At 39.9% G+C, this 24,015-nt stretch overlaps 1 protein-coding gene and 1 pseudogene across 1 annotated transcript; one reads left to right on the plus strand and one right to left on the minus strand.

The window, feature by feature from the left end:
* Positions 1-2,133: 2,133 nt before the first annotated feature.
* Positions 2,134-3,945, minus strand: LOC100358778 (large ribosomal subunit protein uL10-like; annotated as a pseudogene).
* A 16,823-nt stretch (positions 3,946-20,768) lies between these two features.
* On the plus strand, positions 20,769-21,287 carry LOC138845219 (large ribosomal subunit protein uL23-like). The gene has a single exon (XM_070056864.1). It carries the CDS (start codon positions 20,784-20,786, stop codon positions 21,252-21,254), a length of 471 nt encoding a protein of 156 aa, XP_069912965.1. The 5' UTR covers positions 20,769-20,783; the 3' UTR covers positions 21,255-21,287.
* Positions 21,288-24,015: the final 2,728 nt, after the last annotated feature.

Here is a 24,015-nt window from a genome sequence, read left to right on the forward strand (position 1 = left end):
AAAAGTTTCCCAGTTTGGATAATGTCTTAGGCTGTTTTCTGTTGCTGACAACAAAATAACACAGAATGGGTAAATTATATAGAAAAGACATTTATTTTGGCTCAGGGTTCTGGTCCTAGGTCAAAAGACTGCATCTGGTGATGAACTTGCAGGCAGAGTTCTCAGCTTGCTCAGTGTATGACATGCTAAGAAATTGGAGCATGGGAAAGACCTAGCCAAACTGACTTTTATTGCAGACCTACTCTTGAGACAACCCACTGACCCATTAATCCATTAATATAATGAATGGAGTAGCCCACTCATCATTGTAAACCATTGATCACTTTTTAAAGGATCCACATTGTTCTACTTCTTCTTTTAAAATCAATGAATCAGTAGATTAATATTTATTTAAAAGAGAGTGAGAGCAACTGAGTAAGAACAGTGAGCGAGCAGTCTCTTCCATCTGCGGGTTTACTCCCCAGATGCCCATATCCAGGGCTGGGGCTTCTGAAGCCAGGAGTCCAGAACTCAGCTCACATTTCCCATGTGAGTGACAGGGACTTGATTACTTGATTCACCACCTGCTGCCTCCTGGGGTATACATTAGCAGGGAGCTGGACTCAGTAGTGGAGCCAGGAGTAGAGCTCAGGCCCTTGGGTATGAGATGCAGGCATCCCAGGAGACATCTTAACTGCTGCACCAAATGCCTACCCCAAATTCCACTTCTTAATATCTCATCGTGGTTAATAAACTATATTCAAACCATAGCAGATAATAAATTATATGTTCCTCCATGTCCCATGATAATTTCCTGATGTTTGTAGAAATCTTATGATACAATAGAGATGTAAGCTGGGGAAACTTCAATTACAAACTCTCATTAGGCTGTGTCATTTGGTTTACATAGATTCTTCTATGGCTATCTATGGCTCTTGATTTGTCTCTCTGCTTATCTACTGAAGTATGGTATAGATTTAATTCTTTGGCCATGTAGTTTTTCTTTCGTGGCCAGAACTTTAGCATTCAATTCCAGTTTGAACAGCTTTCTTATAGGTATTTCAACCTGTATAGAAGTCTTACATTCCTTCCTCAAGTAGTAATTTTTTTGGTCATTCTTAACTCTAAGTTGTTCTTTGATAGTTTGAATAGCAATACTATTTTTTAATCTTTCAAAAGTCATTCTTTATAATTTTTCTTTGATCACCCTGTCTCATTCTGTTCTCAGGGTTTTTTTTTTTTAATGTTCCTTTAAAAAAGTTTTGTTTTATTTATTTGAAAGATTTATAGAAAGAGAGGAGAGGGAGAGAAGAGAGAGATAGAGAATCTTCTATCTGCTGTTTCAGTCCCCAAATGGCTGCAAGGGCTGGTGCTGGGCCAGGAGCCAGGAGTTTCCTCTGAGTCTCCCAAGTAGGTGAAAGGCCCAAGGCCTTGGGCCATTCTCTGCTGCTTTCCTGGGCACATAAACAGTAAGCTAGAATGGAAGTGTAGCAGCTGGGACTCAAACCAGCAGCCATATGGAATGCTGGCACTGCAGGTGGTGCTTTAACCTGCTATGCCACGGTGCTGACCCCTATTCTCAAGTTTTAAACATATTATGAAACATCTACATTTATCTGTATACCACATAGAATTTCAATTTTCTGCTCTCAAAATTCATATATTTGGTCCTGATTTCTCTCTTTAAAAGCTAAATTTTGCTTATCCTATTATAATCCCTCCTTCAAATCACAAATATATTTCTTTCATATTCTGCTCAATGTAAACATTCATAAATATGAAGCTCGCTTCACATTATAATTGTGTCAGCCCTGGTGGATGGTAGAATGTTGACCTCATGGAATTTTGAGGGAGGAATTTTCATGATATATCATTGAAGATTTATGAAATATGAAATTGTAGGCAGAATTTTATCTTTTGCAGTATAGAGATTAAACACTTAGTCTATGATAGAAAATATAAATGTCAAATAATCTGGTAACTTACTTGGTTTTCTCTCTAGCAAATAATGTTTATTAAATAACCCTCAAGGCATGAAAGACAACATCAATAAAGTGTTCCAACTTTTCAAGGATGGTAATTAAGAAATGCTAAAGTAGACAACATTTACTCCAGTTTCTATGTACATATAAAAGAGATTTCTCAAAGGATATATTTTGTCATTTGTTTATCCATTTATTCATTCATTCAAGAAGTATTCATTGAGCAGTAACTGTATGTCAGGCATTGTTTTAGGTACTGGGGATAAGACAATGAATGAGAAAGGCAAAAATTGAAGTTCTCAAGGAGCTCACAGACTCATGAATATTAGGTACCTAAAGAATAATGTGGTGAGACATGTGCACATATAAAAGGTGCATCTGAGAACTTGGGATGAGACAAGTACATGTATTACAGGTGAGCTCAGGGTGAGACAAGGCTTCTTGCAAAAAGTCCAGTCCAGTATGGGCCTCAGGAAGAAGTGAGAGTTGTTTAGGCAGAAGTGGAAGGGGCTGGGAGGGGGAAGAAGGCAAAAGATGTTTTGTGAAGAGAGGATGGTGTATGTCCCTCAGTCAGGGAGAAGAGGACACATGCAGGGAGCCAGGGGACAGGACACATGCAGGGAGCCAGGGGACAGGACACATGCAGGGAGCCAGTCTGGCTAAAATGTGGAATGGAAGGAGAAGGGACTCTGAGCAGGGCAGTGGTAGTTTGTCAGTCAGGGCGGGGGGAGGGGCTTCTTGGTGAGAGGATAGGGGCATGTGAATAATCTGGAGTTCAGCATCTGAGGATCTGGCCAAACACTGTTTTTTTCCTTTTATTTTCGAAAAGTCCTTCTATTTTTCAATATAGTCTCCAGAGTTTAGTCAAAGCAAACCATGCTCTGTTACTCTTCACAAGTTCTTTTTTTTTTTTTTTTTTTTTTTAAAAGAAAAGTAAGCCTTTATTTCCTTGTTTCGCAAATAAAGCTGGCTGCTTTGCAGGGATTAGTCGAAGAGACCAAATCCCATATCTTCATCCGACTCTTCCTTGGCCTCCACCTTGGCTGGGGCTGTGGCAGCAGCAGCAGGGGCAGCAGTGCTGGCCGTGGCCGCAGGGGCAGCAGCCACAAATGCAGATGAATCAGCCAGGAAGGCCTTGATCTTTTCAGCAAGTGGGAAGGTGTACTCAGTCTCCACAGACAAAGCCAGGACATGCTTGTACCCATTGATGATGGAATGGGGCACTGATGCCAGGTCGGATAGCCAATCTGCAGACACACACTGGCAACGTTGCGCACACCCTCCAGGAAGTGCGAGGGCAGGACTTCCTCGGTGATGTCCAGCACTTCGGGGTTGTAGATGCTGCCGTTGTTGAACACCTGCTGGATGATCAGCCCAAACGAGAAGGGCGAGATGTTCAGCATGTTCAGCAGCGTGGCTTCGCTCCAGTCTTTATCAGCTGCACGTCGCTCAGGATTTCAACGGTGCCCCTGGAGATTTTAGTGGTGATGCCCAAAGCCTGGAAAAAGGAGGTCTTCTTGGGCCCCAGACCAGTGTTCTGAGTTGGCACAGTGACCTCACAGGGCGCAATGGCACCAGCACGGGCAGCAGCCGGCACCTTATTGGCCAGCAGCATATCCCTGATCTCAGTAAGGTCCTCCTTGGTGAACACAAAGCCCACATTTCCCCGGATATGAGGCAGCAGCTTCTCCAGGGCAGGGTTGTTTTCCAGATGCCCCCAGACGGCCTTGCGCATCATGGTGTTCTTGCCCATCAGCACCACAGCCTTCCCCCAGAGCAACATGCGGATCTGCTGCATATGCTTGGAGCCCACATTGTCTGCGCCCACGATGAAGCATTTTGGGTAATCATCCAGAAGTTGGATGATCTTAAGGAAGCAGTTAGACTTCCAGGTCGCCCTGTCTTCCCTGGGCATCACGATGGTGCATCAGGGATTGCCACGTGGGGTTTAAAGACGATGTCACTCTCACGAGGACGCCTGGCAAGAGACAACAAGTTCTTTTCCATTCATCCTTAGAGGCTGCCTTCTCCACTTCTCCATCCAACTTGCCTTGATTTTTTTAAATTTTTTTATTTTTTATTTTTATTTTTTGACAGGCAGAGTGGACAGTGAGAGAGAGAGAGACAGAGAGAAAGGTCTTCCTTTGCCGTTGGTTCACACTCCAATGGCCACCGCCGCCGGTGCGCTGCGGCCAGCGCACCACGCTGATCCGATGGCAGGAGCCAGGTGCTTCTCCTGGTCTCCCATGGGGTGCAAGGCCCAAGTACGTGGGCCATCCTCCACTGCACTCCCTGGCCACAGCAGAGAGCTGGCCTAGAAGAGGGGCAACCGGGACAGAATCCGGCGCCCCAACCGGGACTAGAACGTGGTGTGCCGGCACCGCAAGGCCGAGGATTAGCCTAGTGAGCCGCGGCGCCGGCCACCTTGATTTTTACAGTTGGGAAATACTGTTTCCATGTTTTGAATTCCCACAGCTCTGTGTTAAACTCTTATGAGTCTTACTGAATTGCTTTTATGGTATGTTTTACCTCCCTGCTAGATAGCATTTTTGAGGGTGAGGGTCTTTTTCATCTACTTTACCTCTGATAGCACGGGTCTGTGCATTAATACTTGTATGATTTTGTTTGGTTCATATTTAATAGATTCATTGGAGATAAATATTTGGAAGTATTCTATCTCATACAACCAAGATATCGGGCTTTTTAGGCCTTTTTCCTTTTCCCTATCCTGAGTGCAGGTGCAATACCCTTGTAAGCATGTTAAATTGAACAACAGGCTTCTGTGATCTTAGGGCTGACACCAGCAGAAATGGTGCCTTCAGGGAACAAAGGTAGTGATGGCTCCTTTGCTATTGCAGTGATTGCTGCACCATCACCTAATTCAGAGCTGGAAGAGAAAAAAATTGAAATGAAAAGCAGAGTTACAGAGAAAGAGGGAGAGACAGAAAGAATCTTACATCTGCTGGTTCACTCCTGAAATAGTTGCAATAGTTTGGGTTGAGTCAGGCCAAAGCCAGGAGCCAGGAAATCTATGCAGGTCCTTCACTTGGGTGGTAGGAGTCCAAGCACTTGGGTCATCTTCTGTTGCTTTCCCAGGTGCATTAGCAGAGAGCTGGCTTCGAAGCAGAGCAGCCAGGACTTGAACAAGATCTCAAATGGGATGCTGACATTGCAGGCAGCAACTTAACCTGCTGTGCCAGAATGCTGACCTGTTTTTTAAGTAAAAGAACTTTTATTTTTAAAATAACAAGCATAATACTTTTATTAAAAAAGATTTTTTATTCATTTAAAAGGCAGAGTTACACTTAGATAGTGACAGAGAGCAAGATGTTACATCTGCAGGTTCATTCCCCAAATGGCTACAATGGCAACAGCTGGGCCGATCTAAAGCCAGGAGCCTGGAGCTTCCTCAGGGTCTCCCATATGGGTACAGGGAGCCAAGCACTTGGGCCATCCTTCAGTGATTTCCCAGGTGCATTAGCAGGGAGCTGGATTGGAAGTAAAGCAGCCAGGACTTGAACCTGTGCCCATATGGAATGCCAGTGCCACAGGTAGTTGCTTTATCTGCTACACCACAGTACTGGGCCCCAAACATAATACTTTGAAAAAAATTTGACAATTCAGATAAAAGAAGAAATTAAAAAATGGTAGTATTTTTCTATAGCTTTTTTCTCTTCAGAGAAAGGAGCTACATATATACACATAATATATATATGTACACAAATATTTATATATATCATAATCATATTTTAATCAATATTTCATTTAATTCATATAAAATAATGATGCCAGATATTTCAATATTGGTCTCTATGAGAGTTTTATCAATATACAGAAAAGAGCAACTCTGGACACTATTAGGAGTAATTTTTGGTGATATTATTAAATTAGATTACTTATAGAATTAGATAAAATTTTAAAAAAAGAATTATTGATTTGAAAGAATTACAAAGAGACAGGGAGAGACACATGCATACACATACACACAGAGAGAGAGAGAGAGAGAGAGAGAGGAGAGGGAGAGAGAGAGTGAGGGAGAGAGAGAGAAAGATCTTCCATCCACTGGTTCACTCCCCAGATGGCTACAATGAGTCAGGATGAAGCCAAGGGATTCATCTGGGTCTCCAACATGAGTGCAGGGTCCCAAGCACTTGAGCAATTATCTGTTGCATGCCCAAGAGCATTAGCAGGGAGCTGGATCAGAAGTGGAGCATCCAAGAATCAAGTAGGTACCCACAGGGGATGCTGGCATTGCAGTTGGTGGTTTAACCTGCAGTGTTTCACAATGCTGGCCCCATAGAATTGAATACAAATTTTTATAACTGAAAATTAAAAAGCCCTGTATAAGTTGTAGAACAAATCTGGTGACGATAAGCTAAATGTTAGCAGAATTAAAATCCACTTAGAGAATTATGTCAAATAATAAGTTGATTAGCTAAAACATGGTATCTTACGGTCTAGAAAGTTCACACTATCTGCTAAGAAATAATGTTACAAGTGTCACCATTAGATGATGACAGGGATCATATCAAAGAAGTTCAACAACAAACTGTTCATCTTTTCCTATATTGGCTAAGACTATTTTTTTAAAGATTTATTTACTTATTTGAAAGTTGGGGTTACACAGAGAGAAAAGGAGAGTCAGAGAGAGAGAGAGAGAGAGAGAGAGAGAGAGAGAAAGTGGGGGGAGAGGTCTTCCATCCATTGGTTCACTCCTCAGTTGGCCACAATGGCCAGAACCATGCTGATCCAAAGCCAGGAGCTTCCTCCAGGTCTCCCACACAGGTGCAGGAATCCAAGGACTTGGGCCATCTTCTACTGCTTTCCCAGGCAACAGCAGAGAGCTGGATCAGAATCTGAGCAGCCGGGACTTGAACTGGCATCCATATGGGATGCCAGCACTGCAGGCAATGGCTTTACTCGCTAAGCCACAACGCCAGCCCCGAGCTAAGACTCTTTTTAAATGAGTCAGCATAACTGAAGAGAATCTCTGACTGTGGTTTTGCTGTTCTGTTTGAGTTGCAGAACTACTGAAAGTTAGTGTGTTGAGTGTTAATATTAATTAATGCTTCAAGTAATGTTAATTCTCTTCTTTAAGGAAAGGCGTTTGAGGCAATTTGTGTTAGTTATGAATATATTGCTTGAGAAAACAAAATTAAGATAAACTCTTATTCTTCTTTCTCATCATTGAGGGTTTTAGAGAAAACTGTAAGTCACAGAAAAACTATTGACTGCAAACTCTAAAGAAAATCACAAGAACACATGGAAGGAGTAATTTGTTGGGACAAGATGAGGCAATTGTTCTACAACACATAGAGTTCATTAAAGCATTATTATTGGATGGTAAAATTTCTTGGTGGCTGCCAAACTTATATGGCGTATCATTTTATTTAACATTTATTATTACAGACAGTGCATGGGTTCAGGAAAAAAGCATCACCTTGAGAACTTAAATCTAAATTAAACCACTTCCAAACACTGAATACATGATGGCTTTAAAGATGCCAAAATGATTCAAGATGAGATTCTTACAAAGAGCTTGCAGTGTGCAATTTTAAAGTTGCCTTCGAGATAAAATTTTGCAAAAGGAAAGAAAGATATTTTAGATAAAAAGTTAATTTTCTGAGCAGTTGACATCTGGTATGTGAATTGCTTGTTTATGTGGAATGTGATATGCAGAATTAAAGCAGTGTTCCATACAAGATAATTTTAATATACCAATGCTTTGCTTTTAACTTTGAGCATTTTTATTATTATGTATTACATTATCTAACTAAGGATTTCAAATAGAAATATTTGAAAGATGATTTAATTCATTTTGGAGTCACAAATGTAAATAGCAGCTATTAGTCTAGTGTAGAAATGGCTACGACCTGAGTAATATGGAGTTTTTTCAATTTTTTCCTAGAAATCTTAGAATTTGCAGGCCATTTCTCCCTTGTCTATTTTAAGAATGTGGTTTCTCACTGTCGCCATGGTATGGTACTTCTTCTAAACTGCAGTTTTTATAAATCTTTTTCTTTCCTGAGGGAATGTGAGAATAACTCTGCTTCTCTTGAAAAGTATGTTTTCGGCCAGCGCCGCAGCTCAACAGGCTAATCCTCCGCCTAACGGTGCCAGCACACCGGGTTCTAGTCCCTGTCGGGGCGCCGGATTCTGTCCCGGTTGCCCCTCTTCCAGGCCAGCTCTCTGCTGTGGCCAGGGAGTGCAGTGGAGGATGGCCCAAGTGCTTGGGCCCTGCACCCGCATGGGAGACCAGGATAAGTACCTGGCTCCTGGCTTCAGATCAGCATTTTGCACTGGCCACGGCGGCTATTGGAGGGTGAACCAACGGCAAAGGAAGATCTTTTTCTCTGTCTCTCTTTCTCACTGTCCACTCTGCCTGTCCAAAAAAAAAAAAAAAAAAAAAAAGTATGTTTTGCTCTTGGATGCCTCCCAAGTATGACACAAAAATACATGCTTTACTATTTTTACTATTTATCTTTTCCAGTAAAAAGTAAAAAGATTCTCTTTAATTCTTTAGAAAATCATAAAAAAGTTTCAATGCCTACCATTTACCTGTTAAGATTTTTTAGCCATAATCAGATAGATTCCCAGAAAAATAAAGATATTATTTGAACTTAATAAAAATTTGCTTTCCATTTGTTGACTTTGACGACTAGAAAAATGTCGCTCCCCCTCTTCGTGGAAGAACGACACAGGACCCTGCGCTGTTCTTTTGTCTGCTCGGCCCTCCCCGGGTTTGCTGCTGGTTCTTCCCGGGTTGGCTACCGACCCTTCCACCTCCGTGGAAGGGCGGTTCCCCCTGGCCACTTTCCCCACTTCCGCGGGGGAGTGGCACACCGCCGGCCGGCTCTCTCGGGGGCTGCACAGGTGTTCCTTCAGATAGATGTTCCCGGTGCATGTTGTCTCTCTCCTCCTTTATAGTCCTCTTCCAACAATCCCAACTCTGCTACCCACACGCCGAGTACGCTGCTCTCCTCCAATCAGGAGCAGGTCCTGCTGTTTATTGGTTGAACTGGAAGCAGCTGTGTAGAAGCTGTTTCCTCCTCTCCCAGCGCCATATTGTGGGAGAGCAGATGCATAGAATAAGTCTTAATTCCAGTAACTTAGTCTAGTCCGAGTTGCTCCCCACAGAAAAATAACTTGGAATTTGCTGAATTGCTCATGTTAAAAAAATCCTAACTGAATGCTTTAAATTTTAACTTGTTTTCAGTGTGCTATCAATAGCTGTGTACTATTGTCATTGTATAATGTGAGACATCATTGAATCTTGCTTTTTATCTGTGGTATCTGAATAATGCTAGCTGTGGGATATCCTGGTCAAATCTATTATTTCTTTTTTATGCAAGTTGAAAATTGTACCCGATGGTTTGAATCTGAATCTTGTTTCTGAGTCCTACTAGAACAAGTAGTTCTATTTAATTTTTTTTGTTTCATAGGAATTTAACCTGATGAATTGAATCTGGGTCCTGTATAATACAGTCTACCTAGGGGATGAAGTTTGCTGACTGTTACAGGTCCATCTATTTGGTGTCTTTTTTCCTGACATTTGCCAGATCTGTCATTAGGTCTTTCTTCAAGTGTCATTATCAGCTAATTTAGATGTCTTCACATTATGAATACTGTGCCTATGAGGCTTACACCTCTTATTGTTTTTTTAGATTTTTAATAAATTTATTTGAAAGTCAGAGTTTCAGAAAGAGAGGGAGAGACAGAGAAATCTTCCATCCGATGGTTTGCTCCCCAGATGGCCACAACAGCCAAGACTGAGCCAGGCCAAAGCCAGCAGCCCCAGAAGCTTCATTCTAGGTCATCTACTTGGGTGGCAGGGGCCCAAAGAGTTGGGCCATTGTCTGCTGCTTTTCCAAGAGAGAGGGGGAGGGAGAGAGAAAGCCTGCAAAGCCAGGACTGGATTGGTCTGTAGCTGGGAGCTGGGAGCTCAATCCAGGTCTCTCACAAGACAGGAATGCAACCACTTGAGCCATCATCTACTGCCTCCAGGTGTTTGCATTGGCAGGAAGTCGCGCCATGGATCTAACTCAGGTACTCTACTATGGGGTGTGAGCGTCTTAACTAGCATCTTAACTGTGAGACAAAATATCTGCTTCAACTTTAGCATTTTAACAGTCTGATGGATGATACCTATCTCATGGCAGTTTAAATATTCAGTTCTGTGATTCTAATTAAAGTAGTGCTCCTTTTTACATTTATTGTCAGGTTCCAATTTATCCTGTTTCCTTCAAACACAACATTTTCATTCCTTTCCAAAGGAATAGTTTAGCAAAATAAGATTGTGTCTGAAGATTTCTCATTCTTTTATACTATTAATGCTTTTCATGAGGAAGTTTCTCAAAAAAGCTTGATGAATTCTATCTTAAAAATAATACCAGTCTTCTGAAGGTTTTTGTTAGATTTTTTTATTGACCTTGAAATTTAAATTAATCCTCAAGTAATGGGCATTAAAATGAGAAATTTTGAAAGAAGCGTTTGGCACAGAAATTGAAATGCTGTTTGGGATGCTTGTGTTTAAGCCTCATCCCATACAAGAATGCTTGTGTTTAAGCCCCAGCCCTGCTCTTGGTGAGGATTCTAGTTTCTTATTAGTGAGTACATAGGGAGAGAGAGAATACAGCAGGTGATGAATTAGGTAGTTGGGTCCATGCCATCCACATAGGAGACCCAGATTGACTTTGAGCTCATGGCATTGACTTGGACCAGCTCTGGTTCTATGCACATTTGGTGAGTGAACTAGAAGATTAAGAGCTCTCTTGCATGCTCACTCTCCCTCTCTCTCTCCCTCGCCCCACTTGCCTCTCGCTCTCCCTTTCTCTCTATTTCTCTACCTTTTAAATAAATAAAAAAATTAATAAACATTTTTAAGCTTCAGTTTTTCTAATGAGTTTCTTGAGATGGTTTTTTTTTCTGTTTTTTTTTTTTATTTTTAAATATAAATTTACAAAGTACAGTTTAAGATTACAACGGCTCCCCCCCCACATAATTTCCCTCCCACTCACACCCCTCCCATCTCCCGCTCCCTCTCCCATTCTATTCACATCAAGATTCATTTTCAATTCTCTTTAAATACAGAAGATCAATTTAGTATATATTAAGTAAAGATTTCATTAGTTGTGCCCACACAGAAACACAAAGTGTAAAATACTGTTTCATTACTAGTTATAGCATTACTTCACATTGGACAACACATTAAGGACAGATCCCACATGAGAAGTAAGTACACAGTGACTCCTGTTGTTGACTTAACAAATTGACACTCTTGTTTATGGCGTCAGTAATCTCCCTAGGCTCTAGTCATGAGTTGCCAAGGCTATGGAAGCCTTTTGAGTTCGCCGACTTCGATCTTATTGCGACAGGGTCATAGTCAAAGTGGAAGTTCTCTCCTCCCTTCAGAGAAAGGTACCTCCTTCTTTGATGACCTGTTCTTTCCACTGGGATCTCACTCGCAGAGATCTTTCATTTAGGTCTTTTTTTTTTTTTTCCAGAGTGTCTTGGCTTTCCATGCCTCAAATACTCTCATGGGCTCTTCAGCCATATCCGAATGCTTTAAGGGCTGATTCTGAAGCCAGAGTGCTATTTAGGACATCTGCCATTCTATGAGTCTGCTGTGTATCTTGCTTGCTTTGATGGATCGTTCTCTCCCTTTTTGATTCTATCAGTTAGTATTAGCAGACACTAGTCTTGTTTATGTGATCCCTTTGACTCTTAGACCTATCAGTGTGATCAATTGTGAACTGAGATTGATCACTTGGACTAGTGAGATGGCATTGGTACATGCCACCTTGATGGGATTGTATTGGAATCCCCTGGCACATTTCTAACTCCACCATTTGGGGCAAGTCCGATTGAGCATGTTCCAAATTGTACATCTCCTCCCTCTCTTATTCCCACTCTTATGTTTAACAGGGATCACTTTTTAGTTAAAATTTAAACAGCTAAGAATAATTGTGTGTTAATTACAGAGTTCAACCAATAGTACTAGAACAAAACAAAGAAAAAATACTAAAATGGATAAAGTATTACATTGTACATCAACAGTCAGGACAAGAGCTGATCTAGTCACTGTTTCTCACAGTGTCCATTTCACTTCAACAGGTTTCCCCTTTGGTGCTCAGTTAGTTGTCGCTGATCAGGGAGAACATATGATATTTGTCCCTTTGGGACTGGCTTAATTCACTCAGCATAATGTTTTCCAGATTCCTCCATCTTCTTGCAAATGACCAGATTTCATTGTTTTTGACTGCTGTATAGTATTCTATAGAGTACATGCAATCAAAGCAATTTATGAAAAACCTACGGCAAACATCCTATTGAATGGGGAAAAGCTGGAAGCATTTCCACTGAGATCTGGTACCAGACAGGGATGCCCACTCTCACCACTGCTATTCAATATAGTTCTGGAAGTTTTAGCCAGTGCTATTAGGCAAGAAAAATAAATTAAAGGGATACAAATTGGGAAGGAAGAACTCAAACTATCCCTATATGCAGATGATATGATTCTTTATTTAGGGGATCTAAAGAACTCTACTAAGAGACTATTGTAACTCATAGAAGAGTTTGGCAAAGTAGCAGGATATAAAATCAATGCACAAAAATCAACAGCCTTTGTATACACAGGCAATGCCACAGCTGAGGAAGAACTTCTAAGATCAATCCCATTCACAATAACTGCAAAAACAATCAAATACCTTGGAATAAATTTAACCAAGGACGTTAAGGATCTCTACAATGAAAATTACAAAACCTTAAAGAAAGAAATAGAAGAGGATACAAAGAAATGGAAAAATCTTCCATGCTCATGGATTGGAAGAATCAATATCATCAAAATGTCCATTCTCCCAAAAGCAATTTATACATTCAATGCAATACCAATCAAAATACCAAAGACCTTCTTCTCAGATCTGGAAAAAATGATGCTGAAATTCATATGGAGACACAGGAAACCTCAAATAGCTAAAGCAATCTTGTACAACAAAAACAAAGCTGGAGGCATCTGGATACCAGATTTCAGGACATACTACAGGACAGTTGTTATCAAAACTGCATGGTTCTGGTACAGAAACAGATGGATAGACCAATGGAACAGAATAGAAACACCAGAAATCAACCCAAACATCTATAGCCGATTTATATTTGATCAAGGATCCAAAACCAATCCCTGGAGTAAGAACAGTGTATTCAATAAATGGTTCTGGGAAAATTGGATTTCCACGTGCAAAATTATGAAGTAATATCCCTACCTTTCTACCTTACACAAAAATTCACTCCACATGGATTAAAGACTTAAACCTATGACCTGACACCATCAAATTATTAGAGAGCATTGGAAAAACCCTGCAAGATATAGGTACCGGCAAAGACTTCTTGGAAAACACCCCAGAAGCACAGGCAGTCAAATCCAAAATCAACTATTGGGATTGTATCAAATTGAGAAGTTTCTGTACTGCAAAAGAAACAGTCAGGAGAGTGAAGAGGCAACCGACAGAATGGGAAAAAATATTTGCAAATACGCAACAGAAAAAGGGTTGATAACCAGAATCTACAAAGAGATCAAGAAACTCCACAAAAACAAAACCAACAACCCACTTAAGAGATGGGCCAAGGACCTCAATAGACATTTTTCAAGAGAGGAAATCCAAATGGCCAACAAGCACATGAAAAAATGTTCAAGATCACTAGCAATCAGGGAAATGTAAATCAAATGTAAATCAAAACCACCTCACCCCGGTTAGAATGGTTCATATTCAGAAATCTACCAACAACAGATGCTGGAGAGGATGTGGGGAAAAAGGGACACTAACCCACTGTTGGTGGGACTCCAAACTGGTAAGCCACTATGGAAGTCAGTCTGGAGATTCCTCAGAAAGCTGAATATAACCCTACCACACAACCCAGCCATCCCACTCCTTGGAATTTACCCAAAGGAAATTAAATTGGCAAACAAAAAAGCAGTCTGCACATTAATGTTTATTGCAGTTCAATTCACAATAGCTAAGACCTGGAACCAACACAAATGCCCATCACCAGTAGACTGGATAAAGAAATTATGAGATGTTGTTTTGTTGCATTTACTTCGAGTCATAAGTTTGAATGGAAAGAATGGTTTTCATCATATCAGCAACTACAATTATTAGCAACTCTTCTTCCTCTCTGTAGTGTGAGTAGAGAAGTGGGTGCTGTTTCAATGTCATATGAATATGCTATTAAAGATCATTTGTTGGGGCTTGCGCTGTGGTACAGTGGGTTAATGCCCTGGGCTTAAGCGCCGCCATTCCATATGGGCATCGGTTTGAGACCCAGCTGCTCCACTTCCGATCTAGCTCTCTGCTGTTGCCTGGGAAAGCAGTGGGAGATGGCCCAAGTCCTTGGGCCCCTGCACCCACATGGGAGACCCATAAGAAGCTCCTGGCTCCTGGCTTCGGATCGGCGCAGTTCTGGCCGTTGCGGCCAGTTGGGGAGTGAACCAGCAGATGAAGCCCCCCCACCCCCACTGTGTAACTCTGGCTTTCAAATAAATACATAAATATTTTTTAAAAAGGTCACTTGTTACTTTTCTGATGTTTTAAAGACTTTTATTTATTTGAATGTCAGAGTTATAGAGACAGAAGAAGAAGAAGAATAAAAAAGAAAGGGAGGGAGGGAGGGAGGAGAGAGAGAGAGAGAGAGAATCTTCCATCTGATGGTTATTGCCCAGATATCTGCCAATAGCCAGGGCTGCGCCAGGCTGCAGCCTGGAGCCTGGACCTCCATCTGCACCTTTCACATGGATGGCAGGGGCCAAAGCATTTGGGACATTGTCTGCTGTTTCCCAGGCGCATTAAGGGAGCTGGGTCAGAGGTGGAGTGGCTAGGACTTGAACCAGTGCTCATATAGGATGCTGTCATTGCAGGTAGCAGCTTTAACCCATTGCACCACAATGCCAGCTCCATAGTAATGCCTTTCAAATCTTCCTTCTATGTTTTGGCAGCCAATTTCTCTATATATATGTACATATATATTGAAAAAAACTCTTAAAGTATATATATTATAAATTTTTTATTTTAAACATTCCATCATGTTAAAACAGCCTTTTACATTTCTATAAAATCACTTCAGCATTTGTTATATGAAATACCTACATTTTCATATAAATTTGTCATGTGAAATCAGTTCACAAATATTTTAAATGATGTCAAACTTAGAATAACGTATTTTTAAAGATAATTTTATTTTTGAGAGGTGGGGGATTGACTGTGCTTCCTTCTGCTGGTTCATCCCCCAAATGCCTGTGACATCTAGGACTGGGATAGTCTCCCATGTGGATATCAGGGACCCAACTTCTTGGACTCTCACCTGCTGCATCCCAGAGTACATGTTAGTAGGAAGCTGGAATGGGAGTTCAGATATGGGAACAAATGTCCCAGGTGGCACTTCAACTGCTTTGTTAAATGCCCACCCTGACTTATTTTTTCTTTAAAACATACAAGGCTATGAAATGGAGAAATCATATCTTGACCATGGCAGAATGTACCACAGCATCTCCTATGTAGCTTCAAAAATGTTGTGGGTTCACTGGAACAAATTGATGTCTTGGTTTCAAACTGAAAACATGAGAAACAGATTTTGAAAGTAAGAGAACATTTACTGTAAATATGAAAATGACCTAATCCCTGTGGAAATGACTGTTAACAACAACAACAACAACAAAAAGAAAATCAGAAATGTTGGCGAACATGTAAAGAACAGGAAACTTACACACTTTTGATGGGAATGTATATTGGCCCAGCCACTGTGGAAGCTGCATGGACTTTCTTTAAAAAGTAGAAGCAGAACTGCTATAGGATCTAGCAATCTCACTACTGGGTATATTCAACAGAAATGAAACCATTGTCTTTAAGAGATACCTGCCCCACCATGTTCATTGCTGTACTGTTTATAGTTTCCAAGATATGAAGTCAACATAGGTGTCCATAAACAGATGAATGGATAAAGAAAATGTGTTGTATATACAGAATAGAGTATTGCTCTGCCATTAAAAAAGAATGAAATCCTGATGTTTGCATCAAAATATATGAAACCAAAGATCATTATGTTAAGTGAAATAAGTCAGACACAGAAAAACAAATACCACATGTTGTCTCTCATATGTGGAATTTAAAAATAACACACACACATATTTAGCTCAAGTTTAAAAGAGTAATTATCATCATGGGAAGGGAGAGTTGGTTGGGGGAAGAGAGATGGGAAAGGATTGCATAATGGAAATAAAACACAGTAGGAAAATGTTACGGATTCTGGTGTTTTCAGCACAGTGAGGTGATGATGGCTCATGACGACGTATAAGCTGAATGAAGAACTTCAAGAAAGCAGTTGGTAGATTCACAAAAGGTAAAGAAATAGAAATGCAGGTTATCTAATATGGTTGATTTAAGATAAGTATATGGCTTAGTTGCATTGTACCCCTTAAAATATGCAAGTATCACATGATATAAACCCATTTGTTAATTTTGGCTTTGATTGCCTGTGCCCTGGGATCTTTTCCCAGAATTCTTTACCTGTGCCAATATCTTGCAGGGTTTCCCCAATGTTCTCTAATAATTTGATGGTGTCAGGTCATAGATTTATGTCTTTAATCCATTTTGAGTAAGGTAGGGGTCCTGCTTTATACTTATGCATGTGGAAATCCATTTTTCACAGCACCATTTGTTGAAGAGACTGTCCTTGCTCCAAGGATTAATTTTAGCTATTTGGTCAAATATAACTCGGTTGTAAATGCTAGGATTAATTTCTGGTGATTCTATTTGGTTCCATTGGTCTATCCATCTGTTTTTGTACCAGTACTCATCTGTTTTGATTATAACTATGTTGTAGTATATTTTGAAATCTGGTATTGTGGTGCCTCTGCATTTTTTTTTTGTATGATTGTTTTAGCTATTCAAGGTCTCCCGTGTTTCCATATGAATTTCAGCATCATTTTTTTCTAGATCTGAGAAGCATGTCTTTGGTATTTTGATTGGTATTGCATTGAATCTGTAAATTGCTTTTGGGAGAATGTACATTTTGATGATATTGATTCTTCCAATCCATGAACATGGAAGATTTTTCCAATTTTTTGTGTATTCTATTTTTTTCTTTAAGGTTTTGTAATTCTCATCGTAGAGATCTTTAACGTCCTTGGTTAAATTTATTCCAAGGTTATTGATTTTTTTCATAGCTATTGTGAATGGGATTGATATTAGAAGTTCTTTCTCAGCTATGGAATATCTGTATACACAGGCTGTTGGTTTTTGTGTATTGATTTTATATCCTACCACTTTACCAAACACTTCTTTGAGTTCCTATAGTTTATTGGTGGAGTCCTTTGAATTTCCTCTATATAGAATCATGTCATCTGCAAATAGGGATAGTTTGACTTCCTCCTTCCCAATTATATCCCTTTGATTTTTTTCTTGCCTAATGGTTCTGGCAAAAACTTCCTGGAGTATATTGAATAGCCAACAGTGAGAGTGGGCATCTTTGTCTGGTTCCAGATCTCTGTGGGCATGCTTCCAACTTTTTCCTTTCAATAGGTTGTTGTCAGTTTGACATAAATTGCCTTGTGTTGAAGAATGTTCCTTCTATACTCAATTTACTTAAAGTTTACATCATGAAAAGTGTTGTATTTTATCAAAGGCTTTCTTGGCATTATTGAGATAATCACATGGATTTTGTTCTTTAGTTTGTTAATGTGATATATCACATTGATTGACTTGTAAATGTTGAACCATCCTTGCATACCAGGGATAAATCCCACTTTGTCTGGCTGAATGATATTTCTGAAGTGTTGTTTGATTTGATTGGCTAGTATTTGTTGAGGATTTTTGCATCTATGCTCATCAGGGAAATGGGTCTGGGTCTGTAGTTCTCTTTCTTGATTGTATCTTTTTCAGGTTTAGGAATTATGGTGATGTTGGCATCGTAGAAGTAATTTGGGAGGATTTCCTCCCTTTCAATTGTTTTGAATAACTTGAGAAGAGTTGGAGTTATTCAAATGTCTGGTAGAATTCCATAGAGAATCTACCTGATCCTGGGCTTTTCTTTGTTGGGAGAGTCTTTATTACTGATTCAATTTCTTTCTTGGTTATTGGTCTGTTTAGGTTTTCTATGTCTTCATGGCTCAATTTTGGTAGACCATATGTGTCCAGAAATCTATCCATTTCTTCTAAGTTTCCAATTTTGTTGGCATGTAGCTCTTTGTAGTAATCCTTGATGATTCTTTTTATTTCTGGGTATTTGTTACATTTATTTATGCGGTATCACATTTCCTTTTTCATCTCTAATTTTATTGATTTGGGTCTTCTCTCTCCTTTTTTTTAGTTAGTTTGATCAATGGTGCATCAATTTTGTTTATTTTGTCAAAAAACAGCTCTTTGTTTTGCTGATCTTTGTATTGTGTTTTTGGTTTCTTTTTTTTTTTTTTGGTTTATTCTCCAATTGTAATTATTTCTTTTCTGCTATTAGTTTTGGGTTTGGTTTGCTGTTTTTCTGGGTCTTTGTGATGCATTGATAACTCATTTATTTGGTGCCTTTCCAATTTCTTGATAGAAGCACCAATTGATATAAACTTTCCTCTTAACACTGCTTTTGCTGTATCCCATACATTTTGATATGTTGTATTGTCATCTTTATTTGTTTCCAGAAATCTTTTGATTCTTCTTTTAATTTCTTCTATGATCCACTGTTCATTCATCAGTGTGTTGTTCATCTCCATGTCTTTGTATATATTTTAGAGATTCCTGAGTTGTTGATTGTCAGTTTCATTCCATTGTGGTCAGAGAAGATGTGGGGTATATTTAGACTTTTTTTGAATTCGCTGAGCTTTGCTTTATGGCCTAGAATGTGGTCAGTTCTAGAGAAAGTTCCATGCACTGGTGAGAAGCATGTATATTCTGCAATTGTAGGATGGGATGTTCTGTAGATAATCATTAGGTCCATTTGGTCTACAGTGTCAACTAACTGTTTTTTCCTTGCTCATTTTCTGTCTGGTTGATCTATCCATTGCTGAAAGTGAGGTATTGAAATTCTCCATTACTATTGTGTGGGGGCCTATGTCTCCCTTTAAATCTAGTAAAATTTTTAAAATAGCCTGGTGCCCTGTAATTAGGTGCATATACTTTTATAGTAGTCACATCTTCCTCTTGAATTGATCCCTTAATCAATATATAGTGCCCTTATTTGTCTCTTTTGATAGATTTTGTGTTAAAGTCTATATTGTCAGTTCCAGTGCTGTGTTGTAGCAGGTAAAGTCACCATCTGCAGTGCTGGCATCCCATATGGGCACCGCTTCAAGTCCTGGCTACTTCACTTCCAATCCAGTTCTTGGCTATGGCCTGGGAAAGCAGTAGAAGATGGTCCAAGTCCTTGGGCCCCTGTACCCACATGGGAGACCCAGAAGAAGTTCCTGGCTCCTGGCTTCAGATTGGCTCAGCTTCAGCTGTTGTAGCCATCTGGGGAGTGAACAAATGGATGGAAGACCTCTCTCTCTCTAGCTCTGCCTCTCTGTAGCTCTGCCTTTCAAATAAATAAATAAATCTTTAAAAAATAGTCTATTTTGTTTGATATTAGGATGGCTATAATTTCACTAGCTTTGTTTATAAGTTCTAATAGTCTCTTGGTGGAGTGTTTTGGTTCCTCTGTGTATGGAAAAATGTTATTCAGCAACAGGGAAAATTTGATTTCCTCTTTGACTAACTACATGCTCTTTATTTCTTTTTCTTGACTAATGACTCTGTATAAAACATCCAGTACTATGTTGAATAGGAATAATCAGAATAAATATCTTTGGTTTCAGATTTTAGAGAAAACACTTTCAGCTTTCCCCCATTTAATATGTTGGCTGTGTGTTTGTCATATACAATGTATTATACTGAGGTGTGATCCTTTTTTATGTAATTTGTTCAAGGTTTTTTTTTTTCTTTCTTTTTTTAAAAGATTTATTTATTTGAAAGAGTTACAGGAGGGAGAGAGACAGAGGGAGAGGTATCATCCATGTACTGGTTCATTCCCTTATGGTTGCGTCTGGGCCAGGCTGAAGCCAGGAGATAGGTACTTCTTCCAGGTCTCCCATGTGAGTGGCAGGGGCTCAATCACTTTTGCCATTTTTCTCTGCTTTTCTTAGGCCATTATCAGGGAGCTGGATCAGAAGTGGAGCAGCCTGGACACAAATTGGAGTCCATATGAAATGTTAGCATCTTAGGCAGTGGCTTTACCTCCTTCGCCACAACTCCAGCACCATATTTGACATTGTATAATTTGAATTTTGTTAGATGTTTTTTCTGCATCTATTGAAATGATTGTATAATTTTTGTCCTTCACTATGTTGATGTGATGTATTATGTTTATTGATTAGAATATGTTGAATCCCTGGAATGAATACCACTTGGTCAGGGTGAATGATATTTTTGATGCATTGTTAGATTCAAATTGCTGCTCTTTTGCTGAGAATTTTACATCAGTGATATTGGTCTATTGTTTTTCTTTGGATTTGGAATCAGAGTAATGCTGGGTTTGTAGAATGAGTTTGGAAGGATTCCCTCCCTTTTGATTTTTTTGAATAGTTTGAGGATTGGTGTTATCAAATACTCTTCATATCTCAGTTCAAATATTAATTCCTTTGGAGGTAATCACTGACTAGCAAAGAAAGTCTTGGATGCCCCTTCTTCCAGGTTCTCTGTGCATATTTTATATATCTAGTGATCAACAATACTATTTCCATCTTCTTGCCGAACTCTATGTAACTTTGTTTTGAAAAGAAATTAAAAAACAATAAATAACCTTTTCTCCAAGATGGCGCCGAAGGCAAAGAAGGAAGCTCCTGCCCCTCCTAAAGTCGAAGCCAAAGCGAAGGCCTTGAAGGCCAAGAAGGCAGTGCTGAAAGGTGTCCACAGCCACAAGAAGAAGAAGATCCACACGTCCCCCACCTTCCGATGGCCCAAGACACTACGCCTCCGACGGCAGCCCAAATACCCTCGGAAGAGTGCCCCCAGGAAAAACAAGCTTGACCACTATGCCATCATCAAGTTCCCCCTGACCACGGAGTCGGCCATGAAGAAGATAGAAGACAACAACACACTGGTGTTCATTGTGGATGTCAAGGCCAACAAGCACCAGATCAAACAAGCTGTGAAGATACTCTATGACATTGATGTGGCCAAAGTCAACACCCTGATCAGACCTGACGGAGAGAAGAAGGCGTATGTGCGGCTGGCTCCTGACTATGATGCTCTGGACGTTGCCAACAAAATTGGGATCATCTGAACGGAGTCCAGCAGGCTAATTCTAAATATATGTTTTTTCACCATAAAAAAAAAAAACAATAAATAAACCACCAAACCTGCTTTGTGGTAAATAAGGTTAGGAAACTATTATTCTAGAATCTTCTTATGTAATTTTTTATAAAGATTTTAGTTTTAAATATCCTGGAGAATCATGCAGGAAAGAAATGTGCTTTTATCCATCAATTTCCAGTTTAAAACATCTCTTTTGAGAAACATCTATCTGAAACAAGATTGAGAAATGCTGTTTTATTTTATTGTGGTTTTTTTGTTTTTATTGCTTGTCTGCTGTACCATCAGTTCTTAGTATTATGCCAGGCACATAGTAGGCCCTTAATGAAATTATTTGTTGAAAACAACAACAACAACAAAAAAAAACAAGGGGGGAATGAAGGTAATTATTCCCATTTTTGCAGCTTGGGCAGCCAATATGGTTTTTATTATTTCATAAAATACTACCCCCAAATTCAGTGGCATAAAGCATTAAAAAAAAGATAATGGTTGTTGCTATACGTGCTATATAACATGTATAATATGTGCTATATAACGTGTTGATGTCCTTGCTGAGATGATGCAATTGGCCGGAGTGCCTAGAAAGGCTAGAAGCTGGAAGAGCAGGGATGGGATAGCCCACATACACTATGTTCTCTTCATTCACTTGATTAGCTAGAACACCTACGTGTGACCTTCTAGATTGGCAATGTTAGGATCTCTAGACATTTTGCATCATGGCTCAGGGATTCAAGAACGAGTGTTCTCAGGAAGGAAGGCAAGGTCTAAGTTTCCACACAATCCCAGGAGTCTCAGTATGTTAAAGAACTTGTAACCTCTGTTCAAACTTCCACAGTTAACTGTAAGGATAGTGATGCTACTAATTGACATAAAAGATTCAGGAGAAGACTGGCGAGTTGGAGAGCGTGATAAAATGATGTAGTTTTTCGTGTGAGACACACATAAGCATCCAGGTGGGGATGTGCAGAAGCAGTTAGAATGTATTTAGAGTTGGGAGGTGGGGAATTGAAAGCAAGGGCTAGTGTACTCTGGGTTCTGTGGCACAGATGAGATTCATTATGGAGAATTTGCAGAGGAGTGGAAAGAAGCTTGCATACAGATCCAGGAATCCAACATTGAAACGGGAACCTGGAGGAAAATAAGCCGGGCAGGGATCTGAGAAACTGTAACCACAGTAGGACAGAGTGGTTCTGAGAAACCCAGGCAAATTTCAAGGCCAGGATGGTCAACACATGCCTCAGGAAAGCCAAGTAAGGAGGCCTGAAATGTGTCCGTTCAATTTGGCAATCCTGGAATCCTGTGGCAGGGAGAAGAGGGATCGTGGCCGGAGCTGGTGATGGGGGACAGTTGAGGGATGGGGTAGCTTGTTGGACACTGCAGTGTGGGATGCTAAGGGAGGAAGCAGATTGATGGACTCCAGTCTCACAGCTGGGCTGCACTCAGGTGATGAGAGAGCTCTCTTTCTTAAAAAAGTCTTTCCTTGTGATTTCACGAAAGAGAGACATGGCACCTCATTCACAATTGTTAGAAATGTGTAAAAGTCATTGAATGGAAAAAGTTCTTAGGAACACAGGCAGCCAGAATGGATCACATAACAGCCCAAACATGTGACACATCCCTAGATAAGTCTGAAGCCACAACCAGTAACAGCTCTGCAATCTGCCAGGGAGTAGCTGCTGTGAGGAGCAAATATACTTCCTCTGTTTGGCATCTGCTAGCTGCCGAGCAAGGCAGTTAGCAGTCAGTTTTCCTGAAAGGTTAAAAGTTGTGCTGACTCTGTTATGGTAAAGATACGTCTACATATGGGGAGTGAGTAAGAATCATGGGGACAGGGAAATGTTGTCATTTTGCACATTTTACCAGTTCTCCTGATGCTCCCTCTTCAGGAAAAGGCAAACACAAAAATCAAATGTTCATATTCAATATTTTTAATTATGTGAAATTTAAATGTAGCTGCTGGAAAAAATTTATTGGAGTTTAAGTTATGATTAAACCAACTAATGTACATAAAGCTATTAGAACAGTGCTTTTTCTAAGAACAAACACCACATAAATGTAAAGTTATTATTAATATAGTTTTTTTAGGCACTAAATACAGGATTATAGTTTGATATGAAAGAAATTCTGCTTTTCCCTTATCTTGTATTTCATAGCTAAGATAAGTTTTTTATTATGGACTTTTTCTGGGAACATTTTAAAGATGGGAGTAAAATTTCTTTAACCCTAAATAAGAGCCGTTACCAGAAAACAAATTGACAATGATATATGTGTACTCAAAATCGAGTTCAAATTTGACAATTGATTGCTTTTATCTAATCTAAGTGAATGTCTTTTGTGCCTGGTGGGCTTTGATTCAATGACTTGTGTTTTGAATCTGAATATCTAGCTTGAGAGGGAATCCCTTTGGGAAGAGCAGTGTGCACAAATGATAAAATATACAGGTGTAAAGTGATCTGACTTGAAGGCCTACTGAAAATCAGGAGCCCCTTTGTACAGCCCTGGTCTTTTTAGCTTTCTAGGAGAGAGAGAGAATGCCAGCAAGTTCAGGTCAGAAGCTGTTTACTTACTCATAAATCATAGCCCAGGGCTAAGTCCAGGCTCTCTCCTGATCTCTCATTTTTCTTTTTCCTGTTTCCCAGGAGGGGCCAGGTGAGGAGTCACAGCAGCCACCTGGGGAGGTCCAGAGTGGTGCTAAGGGGATTATCTTATTCCTTTATTCTTACTCTAACAAT

The sequence above is a fragment of the Oryctolagus cuniculus genome, chromosome 14 (genome assembly GCF_964237555.1).
Source record: "Oryctolagus cuniculus chromosome 14, mOryCun1.1, whole genome shotgun sequence".
Lineage (NCBI taxonomy): Eukaryota > Metazoa > Chordata > Mammalia > Lagomorpha > Leporidae > Oryctolagus > Oryctolagus cuniculus.